Source organism: Condylura cristata, unplaced genomic scaffold (genome assembly GCF_000260355.1).
Source record: "Condylura cristata isolate star-nosed mole 26May11 unplaced genomic scaffold, ConCri1.0 scaffold00007, whole genome shotgun sequence".
Taxonomy (NCBI): Eukaryota; Metazoa; Chordata; class Mammalia; order Eulipotyphla; family Talpidae; genus Condylura; species Condylura cristata.
In genome coordinates this window covers 32,864,041-32,891,290 of record NW_004567108.1, presented here as the reverse complement: position 1 = coordinate 32,891,290, position 27,250 = coordinate 32,864,041, and the positions used below count along the sequence as shown (strand labels likewise).

Below are 27,250 nucleotides of genomic sequence, written 5' to 3'. Positions count from 1 at the left end.
GGAGAGGAGATGGGAAGTCGGCACCACACCCAGACAAATGTCATAAACAATCACAGCTCCCTTCTGTGCTACCAAAGGCACATCCATTTTCCCGAAAAATCCCTCTCCATTGTCCCTATTAGTTGCCATTTAAACCTGAATTCTAAGTCATCTTGGGGAGTTACTTATTTTCTGCTGGGTATCTCACATGCATACAAGAGATACATGTGTTAACTAAACGCATGTTTGTCTTTCTCTTGCTAAAATCTTTTATTAGAGGGATCTCAGTCAAGAACTGAGATGGGTAGAGGGAAATTTATTTTTCCTTCCATAGGAAGGAATCCGTAGGGTAAAATGAAATATATGGTAAAATAATTACCCTCTCCACAATTAATTCAGACTTTCCTAAATTATAATGGCATATTTGATGTTCTTGCAGCCTTGCCTTGTTGGATGTAATATGTCATACAACTTCTTTTATCAAATGCAATAGGAAGCTCATACATGGGTGTTTGCAAACTGTGACTGAGAGGAAATCACTCCCTGGTTTTGTCCTCATATTCCTGCTTTATGTGTAGGTCTGATGCTCGTCTTCATAAAGACGACACCGACATTTGCTTTAGTAAAACGCTGAACTCTTGCAAAGTGCCCCAGATCCGTTATGCCACTGTGGAGCGTCTCTTGGAACGACTGACAGACTTGCGGTTTCTTAGTATCGATTTCCTCAACACCTTTCTGCACACCTACCGTATTTTCACTACAGCTGCTGTGGTGCTGGCGAAGCTTTCCGACATATACAAGAGGCCTTTCACCTCCATCCCGGTCAGGTAGGCCGGGATTTGCCTGTCAGGAAAGTGTGGCCCTCCTGGTCCCTAGGTCTCCATGCAGGTGAGGCAGCCTGACACTGGGGCTTTTGACTAGGCTGTGGTTTGCCTTTGAACCTCCATGCCCCACTGGTAGAAGGGAGACAGTAGTGCAGAGGGAGGGAAGGAGTTGAGGACCTTGAAGTCTCTAAGTGGGCTTTGCTTGCTCTGTGATTACTGGGGAAAATAATTCCTTTATTTTCAGCTTTCCTATTTTATTATTGTTTTTGTAATTGGGTTTTTAAACTTGAATAGGCATAAGGTTCACTTGGAGGCCATGGTAAATGGCAGCCTCTGATTCAGTAGATCTGAGTGGAAGCCCAGTTCTACATTTCTAATAAGTTTGCTTCTAGTCTTTTGGTCACAGTTTAGGAGCAAGGAGTTAGACGAGGCCTACAAAGTGTCTGTGTTCCTTTGTGTGGGACACAAAGCATTTGTCGCACTTAAATGAAGAAGAACCGAGTAACAGAAGTGCAATGGTATGATGGCCTTTAAATGTAAAGGGCATGTTCTTGAGGACATGGGGACATTTTCATTTGGCTTCAACCCCTCAATATTTTTGCTCTTATTTTTAGGTCATTGGAATTGTTTTTTGCTACCAGCCAGAACAACAGGGGCGAACATTTGGTGGATGGCAAATCCCCACGTTTGTGTCGTAAATTCTCTTCCCCACCACCACTGGCCGTGTCCAGAACGTCCTCCCCGGTGAGGGCCAGAAAGCTGTCCTTGACTTCGCCCTTGAGCTCAAGGATAGGCGCGTTGGACCTGACCACCTCCTCAGCATCTAGCAGTCCTACGACCACCCACAGCCCTGCTGCATCCCCACCCCCGCACACTGGTAAAGTACCGTTGGATCTTAGCAGAGGCCTTTCTTCTCCAGAACAAAGCCCAGGATCACTAGAAGAGCATATAGATAACCCCCGATTGGATCTGTGTAACAAGCTAAAACGAAGTATTCAAAGAGGTATTATTCAGCTGCCACACCCACATTTACCTGTCATCTTGTTTCCCACGTTCTGGGACACTAGTTCCCTTTCTTTACAAATTTTCTACTTTTGTACAGGAAGCAAAATGAACACAGTGGTAAGTTAGAAGAAGAAATTTCTGTTGTTCCCTCTAGGCTTTGTAGAATGGAGAGCGAGGTTAGCTATCCTTGTATCTTCCATAGCAAAAGTTAAATTTCAGTCAATTGTTTGTAGAACAATAGCTTTGATTACAGTGGTTGACTAAAGAACCTAGCACTATACTTTGCATAGCAGTAGATTGTGGACTCCTTGGTCCATGAGCTGGGCCTCAGAACCTTCTCCTCCAGTGTTTGCTTTAAGCACTGTACTGCTTCCAGCCTTCTCTGCTTAGGGTAAATGAGCGTGGAAGCATAACGATGACTTTTCAGTTTACGATCAAGGCAATGCTCCATCTTTCAAAAAGTGTTATAGGGAGAAAAACAAAATTTAAGAACTGATTTTATGGAGTGTTTATTGTCTGTGACACAGCCCAAGTGGTTTTATAAATGCAAATCAGATCATATTAAATTCTTTAACAACTTCCCATTACACTTAGAATAAAGAACATTCTTCCTCCCAAGTCTAGATTATAGGCAACTTGGACCTGCTCCCTCTCCGACCCCTGCTCTGCCATGCGTCCTCATCTACAGGGCTATATTCACATTGATTTCCTTCCTGTGTCTTTAGAAAACCTTGGTGTTTTTGCCTCGGGGCCTTTGCCCTTGTTCTCCCCTCTGCCTGACCTGCTTTTCCCCATGTAAGTCCCATAAGATCACAACCTTGTCTGTTTTATTCACTTCTACCCTCAATGCCTTGGTCATTTGCCTGAAAGGTAGGACAGTTTGGTTAAATGAATGAATAAAACTCCCAGTGAACCGATTGATAGTTCTATGGCATGTCACCTTACATTCCTCAGCATGGAACAAAATTGGGTTGGAAGAGGTGAAACTTCTTGCTTTTATAATCCAGTGTTTTGTAATGAAATAACTAAGTTTTCCTAGCTAAATTAGCAATCAGGTTTTTTGGCCTTGTAGTAACTGCTTTATTTAGTGATAGCCCAATAAAATTGGGCTTTGAATCAAAGTGTCCAAATTTCAAAGTGTCCAATGAAAGCATAAACCCCTACCTACTCAAAGATTTTACATACTTTCTACCTTAGATCGTTTAAATAAGCTTCCTGAGTGAAGTACTTAATGGAATTTTAACTGGAGTGGTTGTCATCACCAAAAGTAGCACCCTTTTAAACTAGAAATTCTTTAAATTGACAAGTTAGCAACTAAGGCGGAGGAAAGACGGAAGATAATTAAAAGTCATTAGAACAACAAGCTTCACCAGAATCATAATGGATTCTTGGGAATAATGAGGCAATGTACAAGCTGACAAGTGCATCTGGGTTCAACCCAGTGCTGGTGCTTGGGAACACCTTAGAGGGAGTGACTTAGGCTTGTCTCAGACCTCAACCCAGGACAAGGTGCCAGGATGTAAAGGAGCTTCCAAAAAAATATGGAAATTTCCTGTTCACTGCAACCCAGTACATAGGAGGGGAGAAATTCAGAGATACGTCTGGATTCTTGTTATGTTGAGTTAGGTTAGCTTTAGGAATAAATATTTTAATTCAGACATTTGTGGCTCCTAGGCTTTGGTTTGGTTGCTCTTACCTGAAGCTAGGATGAGGACACAAGATCTGCTTATGCGTCTGTGCAAGTTGCTGTACTACAGGGTCCATAATGATAAATAAGAATGTGCCCTGGGCCCTTATACTACAGCTATGTGGAGACGGTAGAAACATAACTGTAAGAGAAGGTGGCACAAGAGGTACAGACAATGTGCTCTTGAGGGATAAAAGCAGGGGAGGTTATTCCTGGTTGGGCAGAATCATAGAGTGTTGTTAACATGAGCCAAGAGGAATGGAGAGGGTGGAAGGAAGAGTCAGGTGAACTTATGGGTAAAGAGAACTCATGAGCAAAGAGCTAGTGTTAATTCCCAGTGGTGAAAGCTGTTTCTGATAACTGCTGAAAGCCGTTTCTGAGAGCAAGACATAACTGCTTCTGAAGGGACACCTTCCAGTTCTGATGCCACCCGCAGTCCTGTAGACTAGACCTGTTTCTGATGGTCCTAAGCCTTTCCAGCATCAAGTGAACTCTTTCTTACAAAGCTTTCCTAAAGAATATTTTTCCTTTTCTTATTCTGTCTCTTCCCCTTTGCCTGTATTCTCTTCCTCCTCCTTCTCTTCCACAGTCTTAATCATGTTTAAGTGTGCAGTTCAGTAGTAGTAAGTATATTTACATTGTTGTTCCTCTGTTCTCAAAAACTTCTTTGTGTTGCAAACTGAAACCTGTACCCATTAAACAAATCCCCATTCCTCCTCCCCACACCCAGCCTCTGAAAACAACCATTATTCTATTTGCTATGACTATAAATTTGACTATTCTATGTGCCTCATCTAAGTAAAATCATACAATATTTGTTTTCTTATTACTGTCTTACTTAGCTTGTTTCAAGTTTTATCAGTGTTGTAGTATGTTCCAGGATTTCCTTCTCTTAAAAGACTGAATAATATTTCATTATACATACATGCATGTATATGCATATTTATGTATGCATGTAACATGAATGTATGCATGTATTCATTAGCCATTCACCCTCTGATAGACATTTGGGTTTCTTCTCTTAGCTGTTATGAATAATGCTGGAATGAATAAGGAAGTGTAAATATCTCTTTGAGATCCTGCTCTCAATTCTTTTGGATATGTACCCAGAAGGGAAATTGCTTGCTCATCTGGTAATTCTATTTTGAGGGACTTCCACTCATTCTTTTTTTTTATTTTAGCGGACATACCATTTTACATTTCTACCAGCAGTACACTGGGTTCTGATTCTCTTCATCCTTTTGATAGTGGCCATCCTAGTGACTGTGAAGTGAGACTCTTCCTTTTTGCCTTTTTCCTAGAGATTGTATTGTAACTTGGCTCAGCCCTATTGGTATGGATATTAATTTTTTCTTCAACAGGTAACCATAAGAAAAATCTATTTCTCTTTGCACTATAGTCTAAATATGGCATAGTTCTAAAGGCCCTCAATCTAGCTGTCCATTCCCACCATAATGAATTTTTCCACTTTGTCTTTTTACACGTTGCTTCACAAAAGTTTTCTAGTGTTAGTCTTCAAAGCCAAAGTCCCACATGTATAGTGATTGTCCAGTGCAATCTCATACAACCTACTTGGTCCACTGTCCAGGATGCCAGTGTGGTCACGAGGAGGAATCAGTAGTTTCTGTCTCCTGAAGCAAACTTCAGGTTGAGGAGACCAAGATATATGAGAAAGAAATTAATCAAGTTCCCAAGGAAGAACACTGACAAAGACTGCAAAGACCTCTCTCTGCAGAAGTTGATAGAGGTGGAATCTTTGTGGGCACAGCTAGTGGAGTCTGTACCCACAAGCATTATTAATTGACTAAGGCCCATGAGTAATGGCATGGCAGAAACATTCGTTTCTCTCTCATGTTAGAAACATAGCTAAGTATGAAGGCCTAATGCCAATGTTTCTCAAAATTAAATAATATGCAGTTAAATTTTCAAGGTTTATTTTATCCATATACTCATGGGTCAGAAATGTCACTTTGTGATTTCAGATTATGGTTAGATATAGAGTTTCTCTCACTTTTTATGTCTGGGTGGGCTCCATGATATTTGATGAAGCCCATAAAGCCAACCTCTCCATCAGATACATGAGCTACTCCACCATCTGTGATTCTCATTCACATCTACCCATTGATGTGCCCCCTCATCTCTCTCATTTTTACCACAATTTCCCATTCTTAGCCCTTCCATTAAACACTTTATTTCTGACCATTATTCCTGAGCACTGCGTTGCATCTTCCTTTCCCCAGTCTGTAGCCATCTTCTGATTACTTTGTATGCGCCTACTTCCCAACTTGTTCTTAAAAATGTTTAATGTGGTAGCTCAAAGGGGCATGTGGTACAACTGGACTAAAAATCAAATTGATGAGGCTAGGCAATGAAGACCAATTCTGTGAGGCCAAGGGAATGACTAGTGAGCAAATGAATGCTGTGTGGTTCTTCTCAATTTACAGTCGCTCTGACTTGGATTCTGAGTATTATCAATTAGGAAACTATCAATTATCATATAGGAAACCAAGAAAATTGATGTGGAGGTACATCTTACCCTGTTACAGAGACTTGAGAACAATTTATCCTGTGGATCCTCATTAAGAAAACCGTGTGTAGAAATCTTAGAATCAATAGTGGAGTCTAAAATGTTCTTTGGCGGTTTTCTGAGTAGATGAAGCATATGGACCACAGATTAGTAGTCTCTTTTATTTTTCATTGGTATATGGGCAATATTGGTCATGAGTACTCTTAGGAAAGTCAGGCATGAAATTCTTCCATATCCGCTGACGAATTCAGTGTGTATGCATGTACATGTGCCTGCACATGTCTATAGGAGCCAAGAGTACTGCTGTGTTAACTCTGCTGTCTAGTGTTGAAAATTCCAGTTGGCAAAGAAAAGGGAGACACTATCTGTCTTTAATTTGAAAGATGTTTTCCTGTGCTTTGCATAATGTTAACACTTAAAACAGTTGGCGAACTTAAATAGGATTCTTGTGCCAAGAGTGGAGGATACGTTTTCGGCTTTTTCACTTCAAGATACAACTTCATACAACCTCATTGTATACTACTAGCTTCAGTCATTAGTTCCATTCTGAGATGAGCGGTCTCTCTCATTGCTGTCCTTCTAGACAGTTTCAGGGTATACTCTGAAAAATACCAGTGACCCAAATTTGTCCAGTTGTGTTGTCATTGCATTTATATTGCCAACCTGTAATATTTCCTGGCAAGAGAACTTCAAATCACATGAAGGGAAAGAAGGAATATAGGACATGTCCTTTGAAATTAGCAAGACTATGAATTTCTTAGGGAAAAACCAGTGCAGTTTTCCCCCCAGATCTGTTCTATGCTGATCTAACACTCATCAGTGCCCTTTTTCTTCCTGCTAGTTCCATCTTTTTCTAGCCTGAATTCTTCTAAAAAACACAAATGTTAGTCCAATTCACATCAAGATTTCACCTAATAGTGTGTTCTGAACAAAAATAAGTTTGTGATTTTTGTTCAGAACAAACTTATGGCAAATCAGGAGAACTGCCAGGTGCTCCCTGTCTGGGGTCCCTGACCCAATAGTGTTCCCAGGGACCATGACTGTGAATCCAGCCCGAGCACTGCCGCACAACTCACTTAACTAGTGTCTGTTTCTGGGTTCTTAGTTTGAAAATTGCCTGCCTGTGGGCTGAAAGTGCTCCCAATTTTAGCATTTGTTTTGAGCCCACATCTGCCCACTCATTCTGCAGGCAAAGCTGTTTGCATAGAACTTGATTGAAACTGAACATGCCAGAAGGAAATGCTTCTTACCCCCCAACTTGCTGATATGGCTTCTTCTCTCTGTGCCTCTTTGACTACAATGTTATTTGTTTTCCAGTTACTTCAGTGGACATTTTGGGCCTGTCCAGCTTTATTGCTGGGAATTGTTTTTGGATTCAGTGTAATTGCTGACTAAATGATTTTTTTCATTTGCCTCAGAGGGATGAATGGTTGAATCAACCCCTAGGATATGTATTTGATATTCTGCTTGCTCTTACAGAGCAGATGCCTCCCATTACTGAATTTTGAGGGAGTTATTTAGAAGATAATAAAACTAACAGCTAAGCACTGAATTTTTTTGTCTGCCTCTTGCCAGCTTTACTGTAATTATGTCATTCAAAGAAAGATACCAACCATTTCCTCTCCCTGGACTTTTTGTGCTTCAGAAAGGCAGAATTGTGGCTAAATTTCTAAGAGAGGAATTATAGGCAAGTGTAAAAACAGATTTATATGAAGTCATTAGGGATTTTGTAAAGTTTGCATGATCTCCATTGGGAAGCAAAGGGAATTGAGTTGGGAGTCATTCTACTGAAAGGGGTAATACACACTTTGTGGAGGTAACCCAGTCTTGAGAAATCAATGAAAAACTCAAACAAGGGAAGTGCATGAATTATTGGATAGTTATGAAGTTTTTGTAGTGCTTTTCCTTGGAAGAATACACAGAATTTGTTGTTTTCCTAGTAAACAATCCAGCTAGAGGAGTCCAGAAACATCAACAGTAAAAGTCTAAGTTAGAATAACATGTCTTATCCACGAGATACCATGGAAAGGTTTAAATTATCTAAAAGGCTTCCAGTTGTTCAAGGTAAAATTTCCTATTTGCCTCTGGCTGATCTGTAGCTCTTGATCAGAGCTTTCCAATAGAACGTTTCAGGAAGACGGACATGTCCTGTTGGTGCCGTCTGCTCTGTCCATATGACTCCTGAGCACTTGCCATGGGGCAAGTCCCAGTGTTGCACTGATTTGTTAGTTTGACTTCAATTTTAATTTATATTTCCATAACCACCTTAAGTTAATGCTTCCACTTTGGGCAATGCAACCCTAGATCCTTAGAAATCCCAGAGCTTCCTGGGGTGCCACATTGGTGGAGAATCAAACTTTAGTAGACGTACAGGAATAACCCAAGTAAAGGACGAATGAAGTCCCTACTTTGATTGCAGTCTGATTTCCAGTCTGGAAATGTCCCACTTAATGCATTCCAAATTCTAGAGAGAGGGGTTCCATTGTATGCTTCGTGCCCTATTTCACATCTTTTGTTGTATTGGACAGAAGGGACTTGGTAGGGTAGGTCTTAGAGACAAACATCAAAAAGAATGACGTTTAGATTTGGCTCATCAGTATTCTGCCCCACAGGAATGACTTCATCTTATATTAAATCCCTTTGAAGATACACACTAACCGTTTATATCTTTGTTAGTATTTTGAAAGTATAGGGTTTCCCTTGGTGTAGTCACTGTAGCACACCAACCCCTGAAGCACCATAGTCCTTCACCATAGTCCATTTTGCTCTCAAATCAGCCCTTGAAAGCTGACCAGAGAATTGAGCCATTGGGGGAAGGTGGGGGAGGATGAGACCTGCGTGGGGAGAGAGCACAGAGGTGGAGGACTCTGGCTGTTTTGATGGTGGGTGTTCTAAGGTGAAACCTGAGGGGGTGAAACCTCATACGAACAAAGATGTAAATCAGCGGCACTTGAATAGTATTTTTTTTTTTTAAATATAAGATTAAATAGTAACAATATCATCTAAAATAATTGAAAGTGAAAGTGATAGATCTCTCTATATAAGCTGATAGGAAATGCTTATCATCCAGAGTGAACTTTTTTTTTTTTAAGATTTATTTGTTTATGCATACAGAACTGGGGTACAGACCAGAAATGCAAGGGCGGTGAGAGGATTCACTAGACAGAGTGGGGAGCAGAACAGGCCGATTGATGAAGTACACTGCTGAGGGGAGCAGTGGGTGGGTCAGGAGAGGTCTGCTGTGCCTTGTGGGTCACCTCCGGGGTGGGGATCGAACTCATGCTGAAGTGGCCACCGCCATCTTTGCAGTGCTGCACTTCAGCCCGCTGCGCCAGGGAGGGCCCGATAGTGAACATTTTTGTTTCCATGTATAATGCTGCAAGAAGTGCCTGAATTCATGGTATGGATGTTATATTCGTATTTTCAAGCAGCCATCCTGGAGTCTGCACCAGCGGACCGAGCAGCCGCGGAGAGCTCGTCGGCATCGGACACCACAGAACTTTCACCTTGCAGGTCTCCGTCTACCCCACGACACCTCCGCTATCGGCAGCCTGGAGGTGAGGGCACAGGAGCGACTCAGACAGAAAAGTGGGAAATGATTTCTAGTTTCTCAATCTTGCTTTCGTAGCTAAATATTTTTTGACTCAGTTATGAAAATTAGTTGTAAGCAAATAATGTTATAGGGCTAAGTAGTGGAAAAATAGACGATTAGAGAACGTGCCATATGTGTCACTGATATTTCTTGGTTACATCCCTGCCCTGCACTTTATGTGGAGTAATCAAAGGAGCCTGCCTGTACCTGACTACTAATGGAAGTGGCTCACACCGCAGTGTTCCCTTACTCTAATACCTGATAGGGGTCGACGTGTTGTCTATAAGTAAGCTTATTTGGGAAGCCACAATTTTTATGGGGAGGCCTTATGAAGAACACAGTTCATCTAAAATACGTTCTGGTTGCATGTTATCCCCATTGTCATCATAGCTAGTGGCAGAAAATGTCATATTTCTGACAGTTATGGCAATTAAAAAGTATTACCTCTTAATTTGCTTTAGAATGTATCAAATGCCCTCATATTGAAGGGGCAAAAACCCATCAAAGCAAAAGGAAAAAACCCTTGATCTCCCATTTTTCCCTCTACACAAAGAAATATTTCCAAATAGAAGTTAGGTTTTTTTTTTTTTTTTTTTTGGTTGTTTGTTTGTTGGTGAGGCCAATTATTTCAAGTCAGAAGGGAAAATTATACAGTTATAAAACCAGATTCTTCCCAGGTCACCCAAGTGAAATGTGAAGACATTTCTTGACTTTCATATTGGTGTTTTCAGTAGAATTCAGCAAAAGCTGAATTGGTCATTTTATTTGTAGCCTTTTCCACATGGTACACAGTTGTCATTGATCAGCTCCAGGGACAATGAGGCTGGGTCAGGATGTTGTCTAAAGATTTACCTTTCATGATATTAACCCTTGGGGAATGGACTGACCTCAAGTTCCAGGTCACCTTGGTGTCTGTGTGATTCTATAAAGGTGACAAGCTAGCCTTGGCTGGCTTGTCATAGAGCTATTATAGAATAAGCCAAACCTCTTTACTATTTTTAGAGCCTTGGTCAGTTCAGGCCTTGGCAACTTGCTTGACCATTACCACATGGGACCTGGGAGAATTTGTGCCAAAACCTGTGGAAGCAAGAGTAAAGTGCTGTTCACTTGTTACTATTATTATGGCTGTCTTGTAGTGTCTTTTCATATATTTATCTTCATATCTAAATTTCTCAGTTTATATAAGCAATATGTAGAGATTCTTTTCCTGTTTAAGGATTAATTAAGTATTTTTTCTTCCCTAATATAACTAAGCCACGTTCTTCCTGGGAACATAGGAAGAGCTGGAATCTGTGATAGTAGGATCCAAGTGGGGACAGAATCACACATTTTTCACTGTATAGCTGAAATTTTGCCTGTTTATCTGTCTCTTTGCCACCTAGTTCCACTCATGTTTTAAGGCTACTCTAACAAAGAGGGTAGAACTCTTCTGTGCTTTTTTCCTTGGCCATGTTAACCAGCTTGTTGCTTCCTCTCTATTTATTTTAAGTCTGACTATATAACTTCAGGGGCAAACTGATAAGAACCCTTTGGGTCAGAATTGCAGCAAACTATTTTCACCAAAACACTCATGTGAGAAAAATAGTGAGGTTGGCATGAATGCTGTCAGCTGTGTAAAATATCTGGGGAGTGAAGGGACTGCCAGTGGTTCCTTCAAAAGTATCTAAAAAAGAAAATGGGTAAGATGATGTAGAATATTTAAAAAATATTTTTATATTGTGATAGAATTCAAATAAACCATTTAAAAATATGTAGTTCACAGGTTTCATATTTAACAAGATTGGCCAGCCATAACCACTGTCTAATTTCAGAACATTTCATCACTTCAGAAAGATCCTTATACCCATTAGCAATCTCGTTTTCCCTCAACCCATCCCTGGCAACCTTGAATCTGTTTCCTGCCTCTATGGGTTTGCCTTTTCTGGATTTTCATATAAATGGAATCACACAATATATGTCCCTTTGTAGTGATGTCTTTCACTTAGCATATTTTCTTTTTTGAGAAATCTCATGAATGCATTTATTTTTAATTGAGGTAACATTTGGTTCTCCCCTGAGGGTATTACCACTGTCCTGCTCCCACCACCAAATCACCCACAGTCCACCACCACAGTCCGTTGTATTTATATTCCTTCCCTCTTTGGTTTTACCCCTCACCCACCCTCTTGATGCTTCATTTATATAATCATCCTTCAAGGATTAGTTTTGAGCTTTTCTTTATCTGACTCTTAATTTAATTATGTTATATCCTACATATTAATAACATTATCTGGTATTTATCTTTCTCCTTGTAACTTATTTCACTTAGCATTATCCCTTCCAGCTCCATCCAAGTTGACACAAATGGCATGAGTTTATTTTTTTTTACCACTGAGTAGTATTCCTTTGTATATTATTATCATATACCACATATGGTATAACGTATATGTAAATATATATGTATATATCATCTTGATACATTTATCTGTTCTGGGGTATGTATATTGTTTCCTTAATTTAGCTATAAAAATAATACTGCAGGAAACATGAGAGTGCAAGTTTCCTTTTGAATTAATGTTTTTGAACTTTGGGGTGGTAGATGCCTAGAGGTGGAGTTACTGGGTTGAATGGTAGATCCATTTTTGATGTTTGGAGACGCTTCTATACTGCTTTCCATTAAGGTTCACTTTTCTCCACATCCTGTTGTTTCTGGTCTTTTCAATGTGGGTCATTTAGTATGAGATAGTATCTCATGTGGTCTTAGTTGTATTTGCCTAATGATAAGTGATGTTGAACATTTTTTCATGTGCCTTTTTTGCAGTCTGTAGAATATAATTTTTAAAAATTTATATATGGATTTTTCTACATCATTGTTCCTCTTGGGCATAATCCCCATCAAATTCCCACCACCAAGTCACCAATAAACCATCACCCTAGTCTCTTTTGCTCTTCCCTGTTCTGATCCCTCTCCTTCCCTATTTCCTGCTGAATATCCCCAGTTTATCTTTTGTCTGCTAGTTTTGTTTTTTTTTCCTGATCCTTTGTTTAATTCTCCTATATTCTTCCCATTAGTGAAACCATTCAATATTTTTCTTTTTCCTTCTGCTTTATTTCACTGTGCATAATCCCTTCCAACTCCATTCATGTTGCTGCTGCAAATAGCATGCTTTATCATTGTGACTGCTGAATAGTATTCCATTTGTATCTTGTAGGCATAGTATTTTCAAGGTTCATTCATGATGTAATATGTATCAGTACTTCATTCCTTTTTTAGGTTAAATAATATCCCCTCATGTGCATATACCACTTTTGATATATCCATTCATCACTTGATGGGTATCTGGTTATTTCTACTCTTTGGTGATTATAAATAACACTGTTCTAGATATTCATCCATAAATTTTTATGTGGATGTATGTGCTCATTACCTAGAATGGAATTGCTGTTGTAGAATACAAGGCACATAGGGTGTTTGTCCAAACCCTTCATTCAGTGCAGGAATGACAATGAGAATTTTTATTACAGATATTACCCATCTATTTCACCCTGCTTTCCATTCTTTTTAAATAATCAGGACAGACCGCTGACAACTCCCACTGCTCCGTTTCACCTGCTTCTGCTTTTGCTATTGCCACAGCTGCCGCAGGACATGGCAGTCCACCAGGTAAGTCGGGGCAAACAAATAAGTGTGGACACAGACATTTATATTGAATAAGTGACGACTCTTGCCTGCCATATCTTGATAATAAGGTGGGTGGCTTATTAGGAATGCAGGTCCCCAGTTTTCCTTTTAAATCAGTGTTTTTAATGTTTCAAATAAGCACCTTCGGACTATGGTGATAGCACACAGGTGTATTGGTGAGATGGAAAAAGGCACAAAATGATGTAAAAATAAACTATTACAATAATAATAATAAAAAACACCTTTGGGTGAGTCTGACACAGGTACTTTGTGGGTTCTTTTGAGACCATATGTACCAGAGAAGGATGTTCCTTTCTCCCATGTTGCTTTATGGAGTTTAAAAAACATTTTTAACTAAATTACTCAGCACACGTATTTCCTTTTTTAATTGAGTACAATGCTAAAAGCATATGAAAGGTGGGAGGGAAGACTTGTGAAGTAAGGAGGAAGGAGGGAACTATTGCTTTAGCTGACTCACAGTTCATTTCCAGTGGCTCCACGATGCTTTCTTAGTTGCTGTCAGTTAATTTTCAAGGTAAAGAAGTAGTACTTAAAATAAAAGCATGGTATTTAATAAGTGAAAATTACATTCATTATCTCTGCCCCCTTCTTTTATCAAGAAGGACATAATGTTAAAATAAATCTATATGTGTTTTAAACAGCAGTGTTGCTGAGTCTTCACCTAACTAATCCTATGGCTTCTGATCATCATGCTTTGTAGAACTGTGTGTGATGATGTTTTTTGTTCACTCACTCAGCCTATGAAAGCCTCAAAGCCTATGAACTGATATTCAACAATAGTCACTCATAGAACTATGTTAGCTCTTTCTAAATTGAAACAAAACCAAATAGAGATGTTCTGTAATAAGCATGAACCACCATGATCACTATGTACATCCCATATGAATGGAAATTTTTGCAGATTGATCACACTCACCTCCTTGAATATTTTGCACAAATCTGTATTGGATATTGTCAGGCAAATCTGAGTGTTTTTTGCCCCAACTATTTCCCAAACCCCCAAACTACTATCATCACAACACAAAACAGCCTGTAATGATAGAGTATTGGTGTCTTATCAGTCCTGTTGACTGCTATTATTGATTGCACTCTACAATAATGAACCTTTCTTTGGTCAAATAATAAAGAAATCTGTATTATGTTCCCAGCAGAGTTAGTTATCAACTGTGATTTGCTAAAGCTCTCTGTTTTTCGTTTTCACAAGTTAATCTGTCTTTAGAAAAAAGTGAAATACAGCGCTTCCTCACAGGTTTCATAACTTAAATATAGTTTGTGAGGGAAAGTCATTTTAAGGTTAATTTAGGTTTAGCTGAGCCTCTTCCCACAAGTGCTGGAGGCTAGGTTGGGCAAGACCCTTTATTTCACCTGAGTTTTCAGCAAAGCTCCAGTGAGCTTTAGAGAATGACTTTCTGACTTTGACTTGTTTAGAATAATATGCCAGAAGGTTTAAGTACTGAACAGTCATATCTTCCTCACATCTAAACACTGCTGTTCTGGCTGCCCTTCTTCCTAATTCTCCCCTGTAACTGAAATAGCCTTAGGAAGAATCCTTTCTTAATGAAATCAACTAAGAGGCATGTGTGACGTGCTCACTGACCAGAGCCCGTGTTGCTAGATGCAAGGAAGCCTGATCCTTGGTGAGCATACTGTTTTATTACAGTGCTTTATGCAGTCAGGAATCACATGATTCAATTTTAGAAATAAAGAAAATAAAGGATTGAAATTGACAGTGTCTGGGACCCTGATATAAAGGCAGCGATTTGCACACAAGTCACAACTAGTGGCAGCAAGTAAAAGGGTCTCTCTGAGTGGAGAGCAGTACATTCCTGAGGTTCAACCACTCAGCAGAACTGGCCCTGCAGCCAGTTCCACCTGCCTGGGAGAACTTTGCAGAAGAGTTCAGGTTCTAAAGTCACCAAGGGAAGCGGGCTTGCAGCTGCAGCAGGAGTTGTCTGAAGATAGGAACTCAGGGTGTTTTCTGGAGGCACGGGAGCAAAGAAACTCACCAGAGCCAGAATGAGGGACACAAAGATGGGAGATGGGAGAGTCAGTCTGTGTAGAAAGAAGGGCTAGTGGTGCTCCTTTATAACCTGTTTGTGTGGGCTCTTCTGTGATTTGGGGCTTAAGTCTGTCGCTTATTGGTTGTTATTTGCTGGACATCAACTTTTGATGCTTCAGCGTAAAAGGTGTCCAACCTGATTCTGTTTGCCATTTCCACCTTCCTTGGAGTTCTCTATAGTCCCTTACTGGTCTTATGGACCCATGGCCAGGTTCCCATGGCAACTCTGTTGAATTCCTTTCTTCTCTGTTTTATATCTCCCAGCATTGTTCAGCAGAGCAAAATGCAAGAGACTAAGTTTTCGCTCTAATAAATGATATATTGACAAAGCTGATCTGGATATTTTGGCTAGCCAGCTGCTGAAAAGGAACACGTGCTAGATAATGGTTAATTCCCAAACTGGATTTTGTTTCTGTTCAGAATCGGAAGTAACTGACTGACTGCACCCTATAGCCTGGAAAGTTGCAAAGTGAGCAGAAGGGAAGCTGGTGGAAGTGAGCATCTTATGCTTGCTTCAGGCTCCCCAGGGCTTCTGTGTGCTTGTGCAGGTGCAAAATGGACTCATTTCATGGTGCAGCTCCACTGTTTCCTTGCCCACTGCAGGGAGTGGGTTCCTGTCCCGCTATGATGTCTGCAGAAATGTGTTCCCATGTTTCAGGCTCCTCTTCAGCTCCCCTGCCGCCTTAATACTTACACCTTCCCGCCCCCATCCAAATACTCTGGAATCTGGCTACTTGGGGTTATAACTGTTAACTAATGACTATGCTTTCAAACAGTCACATTAGGCATTTACATGTTAAGCCATTTCTCTTTAATAATTTCTTAAAAAAACATTCCATTAAAATTAATTTCAAATTTAGCAAGAGTGTGCATAGGAAATTTTCTTTGCAAAGCAGCCTGCCAAGATATTCACAGCTGCCTTTTTTTTTTTTTTTAAAGATTTATTTATTTGTGCATACAGAACTGGGGTACAGTCCAGAAGTTCAGGGGTGGCGAGAGGCTTCACCAGAGACAGAGTGGGGAGCAGAACAGGCAGATCGACAAAGTACACTGCTGAGGGGAGCAGCGGGCGGGTCAGGAGAGGTCTGCCACGCCATGTGGTCACCTCCGGGGCAGGTGGGAACTAAACTCATGCAGAAGTGGCTTCAACTTCCCAGTGAGGTGCTTTAACCCGCTGCATCACCAGGGAGGGCCAAGAAAACAGATTTTATTTGTGGAAGGTTGTCTGGGATCTGCTAGAGTCAAAACCTCATTCCCCACTCTCTTAACACATTTCCTTGAGAGCTTAAAACCTGCCCTTTTCAAGATAAGTAAGTCTCTTCCTTCCATATCATGCTTCTGTTGCTTGTAGATCAGCAATAATACCTGTTGAAGAGGAAGGAAAGCTAGATTCTGTGGGTGTGATGAAAGCACTAAAACAGTTCTTGTTAATTTCACATTATGGAGATTTTCAGTTTATTCAGTATTTACCTTCTGAATAGTAACCAAGTTACATTAGCCCCACTTCTAACACCTTCAGTTTGCCTCAAGGCAAAGAATGTAAAATGACAGATACAAACCTTAAGAACCATTCAGGACTTTAGAAGTGGTACATACACCTTCAGAGGTTCTGAAATTTCAGCCTCAGTGGCTTCCTTGTAAATCTGCTTAGAGCCCACAGAAAACTAATTACTGTGAATGGGGTGGGAGTGGGGGCTGTCATTATTGCTCAATCTAGTAAGGGCTCTTTCCTGTGGTGGAGTTTTAACTCTATACAAGATTTGAGAGAAAAGAGTCAGTGGGGGCTGTTTGTCACCATGCTGGTTGCAATGAGTTTCCAAACCTCTGCTTAAATATAGGATCCCTACATTAGAGGAGAAATTAAAATATGTTCATTTCACATGACTGCTGATACAGGGAATCTTCAGGTGCATTTGGATACAGTTATGTTATGAATAGGAATGCAAATCCAGTGAATATCACGGCACAGCATAACCCTTACCTGAAGCTCTAGGATTAATTATACAGTTTATGAAATGATCTAAAATGAAAGATGAAAGTATGAGGTGGGCTATTTTTATGAGAATAGAGACAGTGGAAGTGGAGATACTGCACGCAACTCCTGATTCCCCTGATTATTTGTGAGCAGATTACATGTTTCACCGTTCTGTGCAAGTCAAAGAAAATTAACAGGGTAGAGGAGTGGTTGAATATACTTATAGGAAAATTAACGGCGCAGTTACAGTTGCTTAGAGAAACAGTGATTTCTTTATTGGTGATTACTCAGTACGTATAAAGCAGATAATTCATAACTGCTTACTCTCCTGTCAAACCACTGAGACCCACGTAGTCAAGAGTAGATCTCAGAGCTTGGTGTGAAGTAGTCTGGGACCCGTATTTTAAAAACTGATACCTGTTCCCATCCCCAGAGTTTCTGACTTCATTGGACTGAGTTCATGCTGGGATTCAGGGCTTTTTAAAGTTCCCTAGGTGATCCTAATGTGGAGCCAAGGTGGGGGTGGGCACTGGACTAGATGTCCATAGCATTTGCAAGTTGTTCCCTTAAAGTCCTGACCCTTATCTCCTTAGGAAAGACAAAAAGACTAGAGAAGGCTGGAGAGGAAGAAATGCACTTCCCAAGGCTAGATAAGGGCCAGTAAGGATCCGGTGAAAGCTTTTTCCCCTGGGGAGTAGGTCTTTGCCACAGAGGAGGTGCCGGGAACATTTTACAGGGTTGGTACTCTTCCTCTTCCCTGCAACATTCATGAAGAGATCTTTGTCTTTTGCATGAACACCTGGTGTGGCTGCCAGGTAAAGCCTGAAGGGTATGGGACCACCTAAGAATGCAGACCTAGGCAATTTTCTGCTGTCACACTAGTCCCCACACAGCCTCCAGCAATTTGTGATTGTTCAAGAAAGTGTTGCCACCAGTTTATGACTCCAGTGATGCCTGCTCCTGGTGAGCAGATCTCAGCTGTCCCTTCTAATGCATGTGCCTTGCCTGATTTTGGGTGTTTACCCTGCGTTTTCTCATGTGTTCAAGAAAAGTAATTAATTTTCAGTTTGCCCAACTTTTTCCTGTGTCAGCATTCAAATTCTTTATCAAATGTCACAGCTGAAACTATAAGTCTTCTTTGGTGGGATTTTTATATTGATTCTATATTTATATTTATAAATTTGGGGGGATTATCGATCTAAACAGTAGCCTCTCAATAACTGATTAGAATGTCTTCTTGTTTACTTAGAACTATTCTCATTTCCCACAGCAGTGTTTCCTATTTTCAGCATATGAGGCTGGCATTTTTTAAAAAATTCATTGCTAAGTATCTGACTGTTTTGTTTGTCAGTTTTTTCCCCCTTTATGGGAGTTATCCTAGGTTGGGGCATTTTCTATTGTTCATTTTCAAAATACATAAAAACCTTTTTTTTGGGCCCTCCCTGGTGGCGCAGCGGGTTAAAGCACAGCACTGAGAATCTAAAGCCGCCTCCACATGAGTTCGATTCCCACTTGCCCCGGAGGTGACCACATGGCGTGGCAGACCTCTCCTGACCTGCCCGCTGCTCCCCTCAGCAGTGTACTTCGTCGATCTGCCTGTTCTGCTCCCATTCTGTCTCTGGTGAAGCCTCTCACTGCCCCTGAGCCTCTGGCCTGTACCCCAGTTCTGTATGCACAAATAAATAAATCTTAAAAAAACAAAAACAAAAACCTTTTTTTTTTTCATTATTTCAGCAAAGATAACTAGCTCAAGTTTTGGAGATAGAATATATCTAGTTTGTATTTTTAAATAAAAAATCACTATTATTAATGAAAAAATAAGCACTCTGGCAAACAAAAATTAACAGATTCCAAGTCTTATTTTTTGAACACACATACACACATATTGCTTGGATTTTGAATTTTGGAACCGAAAAGCTCTACACCTTTAACTGTATTGAGTGAAAGCTACCTCTTTAGCTGGTGTGAGCCTGCAGAGCGTGCAGGACGAGCAGTGCAGGATGCTGTGTCAGCTGGTCCTTGCACTGTTTGCCTGGAAAAATGCCACACGGGAGTACATCACACAGCACCACCGCACGCCTTTGATGTGCCTTCTGAACAAATGCAGAATCTTGCTCCAGCTGCTCTGTGACCTTCTTCCTGACCACGTAGCACTGCCACATACCCTTTCTTTGCTGTCCTTTCTCTGCTCTATTACTACTTCTCCTTGGCAAAAGTGAGTGTGCCCCTCCTTGGACTCACTCCAGTGCTAAACGGGACTTGATTGCATGATAGTTTCATCCACTTCTGGCCAGGCAGGGAACTGAAAGGACAGATGGAGACCTGAGACTATGTGTAAGGAGACCACTTCTGTTCATCCCCCGGATTTTGTCAGGGCAGAATAGACTGGGGTTTTTATATCTTTTTTCTGTCTTTTTTTCTTCTTTAAAGGAAAGTCAGGAATCTGGATACTTAAATGAAACCTTGTTTTTAATAGAAGTGAGTTCATAGCCTTTTAATTCTAACACACACCTCTATAATAGCAATGGACTCCTAGATCTTCTCAGTGTCCATAACCCTACTATATCCTACTCCTTTGGCTGGGCTGTTTACAGAAAGTGCATCCCCTTTCCTTCACTGTGGCTTGACTAATTCTGCTTTCAGAGGGTAATCTTTTTTTTTTTCCCCCAGTTTTATGGTTTTATTTTATTTTATTTGATAGATGCACTCACAAACTATCTGATTTATTTTCTTCTCTGTGCAACCTGACCTTAGGATTGGTGACTCAGACAGCCAACTGCCCCATGCTTTCACACTGGCTTTGTGGTTCTTGGAGGACACAGTCTCAGCTATCTCAGGACAGTCAAATTTGTTGGACATCTCCAGGTCCTTCACAGGCACCAGGAACTTCCAGAATGCTCTGGGCAGCATGGCCTTTGTCTTCTTGTTGCTCCCATCACCTTTGTTGAACATCAAGATCTGACCCTTGAATCTTCTGTGTACCCTGTTATCAGTGCCTAGAGGTTTCCACTAGTTGCACTGGGTTTGATATTATCAGTCTGAGAGGTGCCGGATGAATTTCTGTGGCTTCTTTTGAAGCTCTGTATCTGTTGAAAGACCTGAGGCCAGCCATGATGCTGAATGATGGTGCATGATCAGAGGGTGACCTCACTTATACATCTTGAAAATTACTCATTGCCCCCTCTTCACATCAGTGGGACCATCTTTATTCATCTTATTTTATAAATTCTGGAGCAAGTGTGGGACCCAGAGACCCAGAGTAGGTTCTCACAGTTACTGAGAATTAAACTCAGATCTGTCCATTACCAAATTTCTGTTTTCTTTGACTTGATATTACCTCAATCCCACATTGACTTCAATAGAACAAGAGCCTTAAATTGCTTAATTTGTTACCAAGTCTTATTTCTGCTGTTGTAGCACGCCCATCTCTTTCCATCTTCTTTGCAAACCTGTGTCCACCTGCCCTCAGGTGAGAGATACAACAGCATGGTAACTCCAGAGAGATGAGTTTAGGAGAAATTAGTCATCTGTAGGTAGATTCTCACTTGGCTAATAGCTGGCATTGAGGGACCTGTGATCTATTTCACACGCTTACAGAGGAGGACTTTGTTAGTTCAGAAGAAGCATTTATTTCTTTATTGAAAACTGGATTAAATTTGCAGTAATGTTCATCACCACGAATAAAATTAATATCATGTTTGTATCATGCTGTCTGTAGTTCTCTTGCAGAATTCGTGAAAGTACTTAGTACCGTTTAAATAGTTTGTCTATTTATTGAGTGAACTGATAAGACAGGCACAGAATATGGACTTTATTCAGTGTCTATATAACAAGCTAAGTTGTAACTTCAGATAGGAATCATAAATTGACTTTCCACTTCAAATTCAGAAACTTGATATCATGTAGATGCTTTACTGCAGTGATTCTCAATGGGAAGGGAGGCACATGGAATAAGAATAGTCAGGGGTTCTGAAGAACCCCTCTTCCTCTGGGGAGTCTGGGGAGTCTGAGCAGCCTACTCCCCTGTCAGGTATGCCTGATAGCAAGATGCTATTGATGGAAATATGCTGCATGTGTGAGTGATGTAAAAACAACAGTAAGACTAAGAATCAGTGATATCCATGGAAAGACTGTATTTATGTTCTCAATCTGATTCTTGATTGCCCTATTTCCTGTTGGTCAGGGAGCAGTGGCATTCTGAATTCTAGATCAAAGTATTGGTCCTATGTAGTGTTTCTTGTCTAGGGCGCTTCACCGTCATTTCATTTGCTGTGCAGTCTACCCCGTCTCTTATTCTTCCCTTCCCATGTGTCCTGTTGCCTATTCCCCATATTTCCTCCCCTCATCTTTTCTAATTTTGCACTTATTTCAGAGCCCTCCTGCCAGTACTGGCTACATACTTTGTAGGACCCAGTGAAATGAAAAAATGTAGGCTCCCTTGTTGAAAATATTTGAACAACTTTAGGATAGTTAGCTTTCTAATGTGGAGTTCTCAGAAGGTCATATCCTGAACACAACTTGAAGTCAGCTCTGCCTCCTCCAGCTTAGTCTAGAGCCCAGGTGTTTCTTACTTCTGCCCTCTGGATTTAGTACCAAATTGTGCTCAGGATATGTCTTTCAGTACATTTCTAGTATCATCTCCTGATTCTATAGAACTTTCCATGGTGAAAAATACACTGATATAAAGCTGGCCCTCTTACTTTAAAAAATGGAAAACTACAGACTGGTGGAAACTATGAAAAAGAGGTGGTTTAAATACACACTGGAATATTATTCAGTAGTCAAAAAGATAAGCCCATGCCATCACAGCAACATGGCTGGAGCTAGGATTATGCTCTGTGAAATAAGCCAGAAAGAAAAAGAAAAATATTGGATGGTTTCATTTAGAGGAGTAATGTGGGGGAACCAAATAAAGGATCAGGAAAAAATAGTTCAAAAACATCAGAGACATTCTAGGAAAGCATTAGGGAGAGGGATCAAAACATAGGAGGGAAGAGCAAACAGGATGATGGTGATGGCATATTGGTGAATTGGTAGTGAGAATTTTTGGGGGATTACACCTGAAAGGAGAGGCATATGTGTACAAAAAAGAATGATGTAAAATATATATATCAGAAAGAAAGAAAAAATGAAAAAAAAAAACACAGAAATCCTGATTTTTTGAAGAGGCTTTAGATTTTAAAAACATTAACATACAATGAAAAACTTTCAACAATGTGCAAATGCTGAACATAATCTCTGATGAAAGACTCACTATTTAAGGATGGCTCAGGGAAATCAACCATCAAAACTTATCAGCATATAGGCTAAAATGTATTCTGGTTTCTTAGTCTGTTTGATGATGTAAGTATTTATAATAAATGTAATAAGGGAAATAAAAGCAGTAGGCATATCAACAATAGAACAAACTGAAAATCAGGACTCTGCAAAGTTAGAAATAGATAGTCCTAAAAATATGAATGAAAAGTAAAATTTCTCTGTGAATTTTCTTTTGGGAGAAAGAAAAAATGATAATGCTGTGACTTTATAACACTGTATCAGCTTCATAATTTATAAAGTGTGAGATAAGCTTGTAACGTCTTCCAAAATAGTATTTCAAAATTAAATATGGTAGATAAAGTTATCTACAGAAAATTGTGAGTAGCTTTAGTAGAAGGCATCCCAAAGTTCTTGCATCTTGCAACTGCTCTCCCATGTGGCCATGTTGGTCATTTCTCTATACAAATTGAGAGATTGTGCTATTATTGACATAACAATAACAATGATACTAAGCTTATTTAATTTGTAGAGTACAGTTAATTCACTATTCTAGGCTTTCCATATACTAACTAATATGCAAAGTCATTACTATTATTATACTCACTTTCCAGTAGAGAAACTTGAGATGAAAGAGTTAATTAAGCGAATTGCCAAGGGTCAAATAGGTGGCAGATTTGAATCCTGTCATTTGGCTAGTGAAGAAAGGATCTACCAAATCCATTACCCATCCCACCCTCTGCCTTAGACACAGAGGGCAGAGCTGAATCATCATCCTTTGAGTTTCTGCCTTGCTGTTTTGTTTGGAGAAAGACCTGAACATTTCTGGTGAGTGGTTTGGGAATTTTTAACATATAGAATTGAACTGAATGTAGTTTTATAGGCATGTTAATTTTTGATGACACACACCTGAAATTTACATGTGATACTGCTAGGTTACTCAACTTAAACATTAAATCAAATTAAGAACAGAGATGGTGTATCAATAGTAGCTGTCCTATGGAGAAAGGGCAAAGTTGACATATAGGTCCAATGGCTCAAAATAAAATTATGTTTACGTAGATGTAAATGAGATGATTGAATTTCCAACACCAAAAAACACATGCCCATAGACTCTTTCATATGCCTCCCTTTCAGAGGTGGTACCTAATGTTCCTTCCTTTTTCTGTGGATAGGATTTAGTAAGTTGCTTCTAACAAAAATATTAAGCAGATGTGATCATGTGTGACTTTGGAGTTTAGGTCATCAAAAGGCAAGGTGGATTCCATCTGGATCAGTCTCACTTTTGAGTCACTTGTTCAAGGGTAAGCCAATTTCTGTGTTGGGAGGAAAGGCCCAGGAGAGAGTGAGAAATCTGGAAGTAGGCCTCCTGCCCACAGCCTCCTGGGTCAGCTTGGACGTGAGCTCCAGAACAGCCTTCAGATGATAGCAACCCATTTCACAGTGAACTGTGAGATAATAAATGCTGTTTCAAGTCTCCAAGTTTTAGGCATTTTTCAGGAAGTAGAAGATAGCTACTGTAGGGCATTTGAGGGTAACCAACTAAACTTTACCAGATCATGCTTAATCCACTTGAATTTAAGGAGCACATTTTCATTTTGTAAAGAAAATAGCTATGCTGTTCTCTCTGGGACAGTGCACCCTGGGTTTATTCCCCACCAAACATTTTGATATCAAGGAATATACTAAAATTAACATTTAGCTTACATCTACTTTGTATTTCAAGATCTCTGAACAGTCTCTACCCTTTAGTTGTAGTGCTTGCTCTGAATTGAATAGACCAAATTTTCTGCCTCTGGAGAGCAAGAGCATTTTGATTTTTAACACAACTGTTGCTTAGCAATAGGAAGGACTTAATGACTGTACTCTTTTGCAAACGGAGAGAAGCCTTGCTGTGTAGCTATTGTATGTCTGCAGTGCTGAATTTGAAATTGTAATTATCTTTTTAAGATAAAATCAAAGCTGGCCTGTGTGACACATTATGCTTAGCCTGGAGTCACAGCAGGCCAAGGGTTTGGACTGCACCTTTATAGAAAAGCTGGCCTCTTGGAATTACAGGGAATTTAAAAGTTGTGACAAAGCTCTGAAGTCGCTAGTAAGTTCCTCACTGGTTGATGGTTTGTAGTCCCTATATAGCAACTTTGTGATTCTGGGACCAAATACTAGGTTCTTGAAATGCTGTGATTAGAAACTGGACCAGCAGTGATATTGGAGAAGAGTGGGCAGTCCAAGGAAGTTTTAGGCAGTGAGAGAAGGTGGGCAGTCTAATTGCTGCTGACCTCATTACCCTGCTCTGCTGGAAAGACTTTCAGAAATGTCAGCCACTTTAAAAGTTAAACACAAGGGGGCCCTCCCTGGTGGAGCAGCGGGTCAAAGCACTGCACTAAGAAGCTTAAGCCACTTCAGCATGAGTTCGATCCCCGCCTGCCCCGGAGGTGACCACATGGTGCAGCAGACCTCTCCTGACCTGCCCGCCGCTCCCCTCAGCAGTGCACTTCATCGATCTGCCTGTTCTGCACCCCGCTCTGTCTCTGGTGAATCCTCTTACCCTCCGCATCTCTGGCCTGTACCCCAGTTCTGTACAAATAAATAAATAGATCTTTAAAAAAAGAAGTATTCTTTATCCTTGGATTAAATGATAGGTTTATTTTATGTTGTTTAATTTTTAATTAGTCATATAGTTTTTTCATGAGGACCCAGTGCTTTATCAAATAGTGTAGAAAGATGAAATTGAAATAGGAGGCATTGCCTGTCCTCTCTCTGAATTGATGTTCCAGTTAAAGAGCTTAGATGAACAAGCATAACATAAATCTAAAAGGATTAAGATGTAAAATACAGGATATCGTAATAATCAGTATAATTATCAGCCATGTTATTAAACTCTGAAATTGAAGACCAAGGAAAAATGTCACATTAGCAAAATAACAAGACTTCAGTGCATGACCCTGAATGAAAAGGTTAATATAGTTTCAGAGTATTCATACACTCTTCTAATTATTCAGTTTTCCTTGGCAACAGATTTTTTTGTTTGTTTTTAAATTAGAGATTTTTTTTTCTTCTTTGGAGCTACAAGCTGTTCTTTATGGTGCACCTTCCTGGTATATGTAGTGACCTTAGGTGTTAAGAGAAGATAGAGGCAACATGTGTTATACTGGATTAACTTATTATTGCCAAGATCTCTACACATATAATAACAAGTGAGGAAAGACACAGTGATCCTGTACACAATTCAGAACGAATTCAAAACAGTAGAGTATCTTAGGATAAAACTTCATCCAGCTAGTAATTTCACTCTGCCAGAGTTCTCATTCCTGTGCACTGTGCATAAAAATGTCACAGTTCGGGCCCTCCCTGGTGGCACAGCGGGTTAAAGCACAGCACAATGAAGCTATCTGGAGCCACTGCAGCATGAGTTCGATCCCTGGCCAGGGAGGTGATCCAGATGTCTTGGCAGACCTCTCCTGACCCACTCGCTGTTCTCCTCAGTAGTAATATTTCCGTCAATCTGCCTGTTCTGCTTCCCACTCTGTCTCTAGTGAATCCTTTCACCTCCCCCACCCCATCTCTGGCCTGTAGCCAAGTTCTTGTATGCATAAATAAATAAATCTTAAAAAGTAAAAGTCAGCCCGCCCTGGTGGCTCAGCGGGTCAGGATGCAGCACTGTAAGCTGGCCCCAGCCACCTCAGTATGAGTTCGATCCCCAGCCCCAGAAGTGATCCACATGGCGTGGCAGACCTCTCCTGACCTACCCGCTGCTCCCTTCAGTAGTGTACTTCGTCGATCTGCCTTTCTGCCACTCTGTCTTTAATAAAGCCTCTCACCACCTCTGCACCTCTGGCCTATTCCTCAGCTCTGTATGCATAAATAAATAAATGTTTAAAAATAACGAACTATAGAAATGATCCCTGAAAGTATAGTCTTAATAAATGTTTAAAAATAAATAAAAGCCATAAGCTCCCCTCAGAGGCTCTCAAATGTAATCTTTGCAAAGGCGAGTGCCTCCTGCCTCCATCTCACCTACTTTCCTTACTGCATTTAAACCTTTGTAACTGATGCTTTTTCCTTAATCCTGTCCCACTACTATGGAATTTTCAAGACCGGATCCTATATTTTTTATTTTATATAATGCCTTACAGTTCCATAGTCCTTATACAGAATAGTCCATGTGTCTGTCACAATAAACCTATGAAGTGGGATGGAACATATTATCTTCTTCCACTAATGTGCCAATTTTTTTTTCACTTTTTTTTTTAAAGATTTATTTATTTATGCATACTGGTGTACAGGTCTGAGGTGCAGGGTTGGTGAAAGGATTCACCAGAGACAGAGCAGGGAGCAGAACAGGCAGACTGAGGAAGAACACTGCTGAGGGGAGCAGCAGGAGAGGTCTGCCGCATCATGTGGGTCACCTCCGGGGCAGGGCAATTGAACTCATGCTGAAGTAGCTTTAGCTTTTTAGTGCTGTGCTTTCACTCACTGCGCCACCCAGCAGGGCCCTAATGTACCAATTTAAAATAAGAGACTTAGTGAGCTACAGCTACTTTGAAGGACCTTATAAATTGAAAATATAGGACCTGACTCTGCATATTGGCACATCTTGTCCATTGCTACTATTGAACCAGGTAACATTCCTATTAAGCCAATGATAATTCAGAGCTATCTAC

General features: G+C 40.3%; 1 protein-coding gene across 2 annotated transcripts in view; it reads left to right on the top strand.

Annotated features, from left to right (window-relative positions):
- The window catches only part of RASGRF2 (Ras protein-specific guanine nucleotide-releasing factor 2), a 190,941-nt gene that overhangs the window by 108,042 nt on the left and 55,649 nt on the right, over positions 1-27,250 (top strand). The window contains exons 14-17 of one of the 2 annotated variants that reach the window (XM_012721957.1): positions 558-806; positions 1,418-1,680; positions 9,454-9,579; positions 13,168-13,257. In XM_012721957.1, the coding sequence (XP_012577411.1) occupies positions 558-806; positions 1,418-1,680; positions 9,454-9,579; positions 13,168-13,257 (728 nt within the window). Of the gene's footprint in view, positions 1-557; positions 807-1,417; positions 1,681-9,450; positions 9,580-13,167; positions 13,258-27,250 lie in introns of both variants that reach the window. The other variant, XM_012721956.1, reaches the window with a different exon arrangement.